Source organism: Emiliania huxleyi (genome assembly GCF_000372725.1).
Source record: "Emiliania huxleyi CCMP1516 chromosome Unknown EMIHUscaffold_153, whole genome shotgun sequence".
Taxonomy (NCBI): Eukaryota; Haptophyta; order Isochrysidales; family Noelaerhabdaceae; genus Emiliania; species Emiliania huxleyi.
Genome location: NW_005201058.1, coordinates 80,163 through 88,233, shown reverse-complemented (window position 1 = coordinate 88,233; position 8,071 = coordinate 80,163). Strand labels below are relative to the sequence as shown.

At 65.4% G+C, this 8,071-nt stretch overlaps 4 protein-coding genes across 4 annotated transcripts; 2 read left to right on the top strand and 2 right to left on the bottom strand.

Moving 5' to 3' along the window:
• Positions 1 to 699: 699 nt before the first annotated feature.
• Positions 700 to 2,160, bottom strand: EMIHUDRAFT_111522 (hypothetical protein; the record flags this gene model as incomplete). Its single annotated transcript, XM_005786211.1, has 1 exon — positions 700 to 2,160. One exon carries the CDS (start codon positions 2,158 to 2,160, stop codon positions 700 to 702), a length of 1,461 nt encoding a protein of 486 aa, XP_005786268.1.
• Positions 2,161 to 3,622: 1,462 nt separating this feature from the next.
• EMIHUDRAFT_111521 (hypothetical protein) lies at positions 3,623 to 4,492 on the top strand (the record flags this gene model as incomplete). Its single annotated transcript, XM_005786210.1, has 2 exons — positions 3,623 to 3,686; positions 3,861 to 4,492. The coding sequence occupies 2 exons, from the start codon at positions 3,623 to 3,625 to the stop codon at positions 4,490 to 4,492; spliced, it is 696 nt and encodes a 231-aa protein (XP_005786267.1).
• Positions 4,493 to 5,268: 776 nt separating this feature from the next.
• On the top strand, positions 5,269 to 6,396 carry EMIHUDRAFT_229124 (hypothetical protein; the record flags this gene model as incomplete). Its single annotated transcript, XM_005786209.1, has 4 exons — positions 5,269 to 5,409; positions 5,676 to 5,714; positions 5,788 to 5,943; positions 6,250 to 6,396. The coding sequence occupies 4 exons, from the start codon at positions 5,269 to 5,271 to the stop codon at positions 6,394 to 6,396; spliced, it is 483 nt and encodes a 160-aa protein (XP_005786266.1).
• A 580-nt stretch (positions 6,397 to 6,976) lies between these two features.
• EMIHUDRAFT_229123 (hypothetical protein) lies at positions 6,977 to 7,589 on the bottom strand (the record flags this gene model as incomplete). Its single annotated transcript, XM_005786208.1, has 4 exons — positions 6,977 to 7,042; positions 7,121 to 7,170; positions 7,245 to 7,392; positions 7,473 to 7,589. The coding sequence occupies 4 exons, from the start codon at positions 7,587 to 7,589 to the stop codon at positions 6,977 to 6,979; spliced, it is 381 nt and encodes a 126-aa protein (XP_005786265.1).
• Positions 7,590 to 8,071: the final 482 nt, after the last annotated feature.

The window sequence follows — 8,071 nt, the reverse complement described above, 5'->3', positions numbered from 1 at the left end:
CATGCATCCCTCCAGCCCTCCGAGCCCTCCGAGCCCTCCGAGCCCTCTTGGGGGGCAGTCACATAGCAGTCTGCTGCGGCCCCAATACGCAAGTTAATGACCAGCATTGCTGCCGGGGGCATTCGAGCCGCCACAGCCGGTGTGCGGCTGTGCACTGCCACCTGCCCGCGGCTACGCACAATGTGCGCTCGCATTGGATGAGCCCTGCTGATGGACCTGCGTCGCCTAGCTGCACGAGAGCAATGCCGCAGGCGGCGGCCGTGGCATACACTGCGAGCACACTCGGTGCAGCTGCGAGGTGCAGCAAGAGCACGTCGTTCCTGGCTGCCTCTGATGCCACTCTCGCGGCTTGTAGCGCGTCACTCGCGCTCTCCAGGAGCTATGGCGGGCGCATGTGTGGGGCTGTGTAGCCTGTGTTTGGCCGGTTCTGACCCGTTTACTATCAGTACCATGCCTGGGCCACAATAATCGCACACGGGGAGCGGCTCAGGGACCCAGTAAGCCGCGGAATCGCCAAATGTCACAACCCGGCTCACCCAGGGCTGGACCTAGTCAGGACTACCCCAACCGCCCCACCATCCGGCCGCCTCCCTTGCCGCACGCCGAGGTAGAGGTTGGCGCGCGTGTGATCACACCGTGTGGTGCGCGGTGCGCGACACGTTTTGTTTGAATATTCCACCGACGGGACCGTGCTTTCTTTCATGGCGGAACGGCGGCCAAGGGCCCGGCCGCCGCGTGCCGTGCCGTCTCCGCGTGTATCGGCCGCCCGAGGGCGCGCAGCGCGGCCAGACACAGCGCGTTTCCCTCTGCGTGCGCGGCCGGGTGCCCACCAGAGGCGACGGCAAAGAGGGAGACCGACTCGTGGAACTTATCCGCGTCGACGGCCGAACCGAAGACGGTCGTGCTGGGAGCGCCCTTCTCGAGGAGGTGCACTGCCGCCCGGGTGATCTCGAGCAGCCGCGGTCCCAGCGTCGGGTGGTGGAGCCACGCGAGTGCCGCCCCAGCATCGTGCAGCGAATACTCCGGCTTTCCTGTCGTCCGCACCTTGGAGTAGGCGGGCCAGATCCACCAGATCCAACAGGACCGCTTGCGGCCCGCCTGGATCTCGGCCAGCGCGTGCGCGTAGCCGCAGCGCGCCTGCGCCTGCGCGCGCACGGCGAGGTCCAGCGCAGAGGGCCGCTGCTCGGGCGAGAGCGCCGCCACGCCGCCGCCGCCGCCGCCGCCGCTGCCCCCGCTGCCCCCGCTGCCTCCGCCTCCGCCGCTGCCTCCGCTGCCTCCGTTGCCGCCGCTGCCGCTGCCGCTGCCTCCGCTGCCGCCTCCGCTGCCTCCGCCTCCGCCTCCGCCAACCCTCGCCCACCCTCGCCGGGCTGCCGCGAGAAGGCTTCCCCGCTGCGCCGGGCCGAGGTCGCTCGGTGCGTACCACCTCTTCTGGCCGGCGTCCCACCTGGCGCCGAGTGCCTTGGCCGCCTCTTTGTGTTTGTAAGGGCACTCGATGTACTGCCGCGCGCCGCGAGCTCTGACGCCGCCGCCGCCGCTGGGAGCCGCGGCGTGGCTCCGCTCCCCCAGCCAGCCGTCAAAGAGACGCAGCGCACGCTGCAGCCGCTGGTCCTCGCCCTCGCCCGCGGGCAGCCTCTCGCACGCCGACATGCCCTCGACGCGAGAAACGTAGGCCTCGTGTGCCGGCCACACTGCCGCCTCGACGTACTCCCGCGCGTCCCTGTAGCACTGCGTTGGGAAGTCACCCCTGCCGTTCTTGCGAGCTTGGCGGCGTGTCGCCACGAGCTCCTTGCTGCATTCGACCCACGGGATGTGATCAAACAGCTGCCGCGTCTCCGGCAAACAGTCGAGAAGCAAGTAGCCGTCGACCACGACGCATGCGCAGCACGAGCGGGCGTCGAGCAGCGATGCGTGCAGCTTTGCAAAGTCGGTGAACTGAGGGCCCTCCCACGTCTTCCGCCCATCCGGCAGCCGGTTGTGGGATGAGCGCCGCCGGTGATTGTCCTGCTCGACGTGCTCAACGCTCACAGTTCTCGCGAGCCGCTGCACGAGAAGCCTTGCGAGGGTCGTCTTGCCCGAGCAGGACGCCCCTGTGATGGCCACGACGAGCGGGCCGCGGCTCGCTTCGGAGGCGGAGGCGCGCTGGCGCTTCGGCTCGTTCATCGGCGTCTGTATATTGCCTCGGCGTTGTTGTTTGTGAATTCCCTGTGAATGGCGGCGGCGCCGTCCTCCCTTAGGCTGTATAAGGTTTTCCTCTCGCACCCCGTCTGTTTTCCTTTCCTTTTTTCTCTACAACACCCTCTCTTTTCCTCTCTCTTTTCCCGGGAAAACTCCGTGGAAATCGTCAAATTTTGGGCTCTGAGCCGAGTCGAGGCTGGTTTGGGCCCAAAATCAGCCAAATTTTAGGCCAAATCGGCAAAATGCCGGGAATTTTGCGGAGAACGCGTGCATACCTGGAATTTACCCTGCGACCGCCTGGGTATTTTGTCGATTTCCTCAATTTTGCCTTAGATTTTGCCCCAGACCAGCTCTCAGACTCAGGGAAAACAGCGAGGTTCCAGAATGGAGCACCAAACACCCTCTGTTTTCCCTGGAAATTTCCGGAAACGCAAAGTGCTGGGGACCCTCTGTTTTCCTTTTTGTTTTCCGGAAAACCTTATACAGGCCAAGTCCTCCCATCCTCCATTGCTGTGTTTTCTTTCTTTTTTTGAACCTCAACTGAACGGAGAGGGTGAGGGTTTGTGCACACGTGAGGAGTGGGGGGGTGTCTGTCTGTGGTGGGCTGTAGTCCTACTACGTGGTTACAACCACGCGCCCCTCAGGAGCTTAGGTAGAGTGGATGGAGCGTCCCAGACGCCTCGCTCGGTGCCTCCCACCGGCGTGAAGACCATCCGGATCAGCCCAGTACGCCCTCCGGGCGAACGGTCCCCGCGATGGCCCACGGTCCTCCGTCGCCTGGTCGAACCCCCTGCCTCCCTGAGACAATCTCTCTCTCTCTCCCCCCCCCAGTCCTCGTACTCGACCATCAAATAAAGTCAAAAGGTCCACCACCGCCTCCAGCCTCCGCCTCCACCGTCGAGCCGCGATCGCTGCCGCCCGCGACGCCGCCCGCCGCGTCAGATGCCCGCGACGCGCGCGTCGAGTCGAGTCGGAGAGCCGCGCCGCACCAGCAGCAGCATCTGCACCAGCAGCAGCACCAGCAGCAGCAGCAGCAGCAGCAGAGAGAGGCGCCAATTTTGAGGTTGCCCGAGACAGCCTGGAAATGGCCCCGCGTTGTAGCCCCGGTTTCCGGGGAAATCACGATGTCAAACGTCCCCAAATGGGTGATCTGATGCTTGTAGGGCCTGAGAGTGGCCTGCCATGTCCCTTCGCTTTAGTTGGTATAGTACCCCACCTTCACGCGTCCCTGATTTCTTTTTTAGTTTCCCATAAGTAGGGGGTAGGTAGGTAGGTAGGTAGGTAGGTTCGTGTTTAGCAGTGGTCTAAACTAGTCTAAACTGGTTTCCCCCCTATTTCATGAGTCCGCCGAAGCAAAAAAAGAATGCGTGTTTCCTTCAAATGCGGCTGTCGAAAGGCTCGAAGGCGGGCTCCCCTGACCCCCAGACGGCCAATCAACGGAGCGTGCATGGGCGCCCAGGGCTCCAAAATGCCGTGTCCGACGCTGAACTACTTCTCGATCTGCGGACGAGGTCTGCGTCCGACGACTCCCATTCCTCTGCACTGAGTGAGACCGCGGATGGCGGCGTCGGCGCCACAGCATCACGTACCGAATTCCGTACCCCCCCACCCCGTCTCCACACCTAGACACGAACCCTCCGCCGCGGGCCTCCGCCGCGATCACCGGCGCCCGCCCTCTTCCGCAGGCGAGCTCGCGCGCCTGATCTGTGCCCTGGGCGAGGTCGAGTTCGAGGACAAAACGTGGGCACCCGCGTTTGACGAGTCGGGCGGGTGGCGGCAAGGCTACCAGGCGATTGGGAACGCGTTCGGCTTCCCCGGCACCATGCCCGTCCTCGAGCACGGCGACCTCAAGCTCTTCCAGACGGCTGCGATCGAGTCGTACCTGGCCTCCATCGCGCCAAAGGTCTTCCCTGGCCTGACGCCGGCGCAGAAGGGGAAGGACATGATGTTTGCGCAGATCAAGGCGGACATCAACGCCTCGACCGAGAGCCTCCTCTTCAAGAAGATTGACGGGCCCGCGCTGACGGAGATCTTGGAGAAGTGGTACCCAATTTTGGAGGGCCTGCTTCCCGAAGCCGGCTTCGTCAACGGGCTCGCGACGCCGACCATGGCAGACCTGGCCGTGCTCGTGATCGCCAAGGGCTGCATGCCCTTCCAGGCCGCGCCCAAGCTCGCATCCTTCGACACGGTGAGCAAGTACCCCAAGATCAAGCGCGTCGCCGACGAGACGGCCGCCTTCCCGGCGATCGCAAAGTTTCTCGCCGCCAGCGAGCACAAGACACTGACGGCCGACCCGTTCGGCATCATGGGGTCGTAGGCCAAGCGTCGGGGCGCAGCCGCCCGCCCCCCCAGCCTAGGGCGACAAGGCAGGGAGGAGGACGTGAGTCCGACCCGGTTTGTCACAGCGCCTTCGACCTTGACCTTCCCCTGGCGGCTGCACTCTCTGTGTTGTGATTGATCCTGTAGCATAGGTGACCAGCTAGGTGTCAAGAGGGAGAGGGGAAAGAATGAATAGATAGGGTGGGATGCCTCACTGCCTCAGATGCTGCTGCTGGCCTGCCTGCTGCTGCCGCCACCACCGCACACACGCTCACACGTCACAGGCTCAAAGCACAAAGGCAGCGCGCGGACCGCAGGGATTTTTTTTTAGGAAAGAGTGGGTGGTCGCCCATGTTAGCCCTCGGGCGTCTGGCCCCCCCCCCGGGGGGGCCTCTCTTCGACGCGGTCTCTCGCCGGCCCTCGCCAACCTCGCTGCGACGAGGATGTAGAATGTAGAGCTCTACAGCTCTACAGCGCTCCAGCGCGCTCTACATCTCTACAGCTCTACAGCGCTCTACACTCTACATCCTCTACACCCTCCCTCAGGTAGGGGGGAGGAAGCACTTGGAGCACTTGGAGTGCAGTCGGTAACCTCACATCCAGGGCCGGGGAGCTAAGAAGCGCACCCAGCGGGCCGGATGATCGGCATCGGGCTAGGTAGGTAGAAAGGTGAAGAACAGCCAGGCTCGGGCACGGGCTAGAGAAATTAGGAAGAAAACGACTTCGTAGCGAGAGGCCGCGGCGTGGAGAAGCGTTCTCGCCTTGAAACGCCTGATGGTCCTCGTCCGCACTCTCACCAACCGTGACAACCTTTTCTTTACCGGCGTGACCGCGACGGCCGCGAGCGCGCTCTCCGCCGTCGGGACGCGCCTCTCATGGGCGCGCGCGGAGCCTCCGCCGCCTCCATCCTCGTCGGTGTGGCGGCTGGTCCCCGTGGCCGCGCGCTCCCTCGTCTCGGACGCGCGAAGAGCGCTCCCGTTCAACGCCGCCTCGCTGCTGCTCGGCGCCGCCGTCGGCGCCACCGCCGCCACCGCCGCAACTGCGGCCGTCCTCTTTGCGCAGCGGGAGCGGCGGGCGCGAAGAGTGCGCCTCCCTCAGCCCTTCTTGGCTGTTAACACGGGCGGGGCGGCGGGGGCGTCGAGCGCTCACAGCCCCTGTCCCCCCACCCCCACCCCTCGCAGAGCTCGCGCCGGATGCGAACCGCCCTCGCCGAGTCCCTGGTGAGCGCAGAGCCTGGGGGCGCCGTGAGAGGGGGGGGTACCAGATTGCCATCTCGCGCCTCGCCAATCGCAGGCGGACGAGGCCAACCGGTCGGCCGCGCAGCCGCTGCTCTCGCCCTCGCAGCGCTCCGTCCTCGTGCAGGTCCTGCTCCGATGGCTCTCCGCCACGCCCGCCTCTTTTGACGGCCCCGCTCCCTTCTCCAAGGGTGCGCGCCTCGCAACAAAGCAAGTGGGGGAATGAAGGATCCCGACCGTCGCCCGTCCCAACTCCGCAGGCGCGCCGCCCGAGACGCGCGCCGCCGCGCTCCTCCTCGCGCGCGTCCACGCCCGGCTAGCCCTCGCCCGCTTGCACGAGCCGCCCTCTGCCGCCCCCGCCGCCCCCGCCGCCCCTGTCCCCGCCGACACCGACGCGGCCGCTGTCGCGGGCGGCGCGCCTTGCGCGGAGGCGACGGCGTGCGCGGCGGGCTGCGGCGGCGGCGGTTGCGCGGCGGGCGAGGGCGCCGGCGACGCCCTCTCGCACGAGGAGTCGTGCAAGGTGTGCTGGGGCGCGCGTGCCAACACGATCTATGCGCCGTGCGGGCACGTCGTCGCTTGCCTCGAGTGCACCGCGCGGCTGCGCCGCCTCTGCTGCCCCGTGTGCCAGGCGAACGTCAGCGACGTGATCCAGCTCTTCACCACGTGATGCCCGGGCGGGGAATGCCGAGGGGGCGAGGCTGTTCCGCCCCCCTCCCACTGGCACCCTCGCACACGGCCGACAAAGCCGCCTGTGTTTGGTTGCACGGGCCTTCTACTGGGCGCGCAGCCGGGGCCTCTCTAACCGCCCACCATGCATGTTTGGTGAAGTCCCGGGAGCGACAGCTTCGATAACGATGTTGTGTATAGCGGGGCAGATCTACGTCTGGGGGGGGGGGGGTCTGGAGGGGCGCGTGTGACGTGTGTCGCGCAGCTCGATGAGCTTTTTTTGTGAGTTAAGTGCGTGTGGCGAAGGGGAGCGAACGCCCGCGCGCCCCGGCCGCATGCGGCATGGTTTTTCTATAGCGGATGCGCCGGCGGGTACCGGGTTATTAGATATTACGTTATATCTGACGATCTCCCGACTCGACGATACGTAGGTCGTAGCTCGTGTCGTGTCGTCAAGGCACGGGGGTCGGCGCATGGCCCGGGGGCGGCTGCCACGTGCCAGGGCTGGCGTGTCGCACGGGAAGGTGTGGTGAGAGGCGGCCAGCCGCGGCCGCGGCGCCCGAGCGAGGGGCACGCTGCTGCTACACGAGCGGCCAGTCGCTGAAGGGCGTCAGGGGACCACTCGATTTCTTTGCCGCCACGAGGGCCTGAGACCAGGGAAAAGGGGGAGGGCGTCGGGAAACAGCTGTCGGTATGTAGATGCAGCGAGCGGCAGGTGCCTGAACAGAGTTGCCAACGACCATGCCAGTGACGAGAAGGCAGAGAACGAGCGTACCTGAGCGCGAGCGTTGGCCAACGGCTGGGCTGGCGACGAGGGAGCGGGTCGGCAGATGCACGACCGCGCCGCACCCGTTTTGTCTTCAAAGTGCTGCGGTCGCTTGTACTCGAGGGACGAGAAGCGCAGAAAGTACATTCGCAGCGCGTAAACCACGAACGCGAGCGCTGGTACGCTGAGAGCAATGCCAACCGACTGGATGGTGAACGAGTTGCTCGAGGTCTGCGGGAGCGCGCAAGGGCTAAGCGGGCACTACGGCTGCGTGCAGGTGGGCCGGCTACCTGCAGGGCAGCACCAAGCACAGCAAGCGTCATCGACAGCTCATACCACATGAGGAGCGTGCGTTCGTTGGCAAAGTACGACCGCGGCTCCGTCCGCACAGGGAAGACGATGTCGGCTGGCGGCACGAATCCCAGCATCGTGGGCGCGGCCGCTGGAGGCGTCGCGCTGCCAAGCCTAAGTCACCCTGCCCGCCCCCCCTTGGCGTGCGCAGCGCAGTTCGCCGACGGATGAATAAATCGTGCGTCCGCAACAAACACTTTAAAGTGTATGTGGCTCTTACGTTTTCTGGCGCCTCTCAGCTTTGCGCTGTGATTCTGTGCGCGTCTGTGTCTTGATTTGCACAAGAAACTCAGCTTTGCTTTACCTCCTCCCTGCTAACCCGAACTTCGTTTCGGCCGCCGCAGCCCGATCCACCCGCCGCGCCGCAGCGGTACCCAGGACCTGCTAAAGAAGTTCCATGCACATCGCTGTGTTTGGTGGCTCTGGTTTCGTGGGAACGTTTGTGTGCCGAGCCCTGGTCGGCTGCGGCTGTGTCGTCTCCTCTGTGTCCCGCAGCGGGGATGAGGCCAGCCTCGGAAGCTCAATGCGGAGGCTCGACGGAGAGTGGACGTCCCAGGTG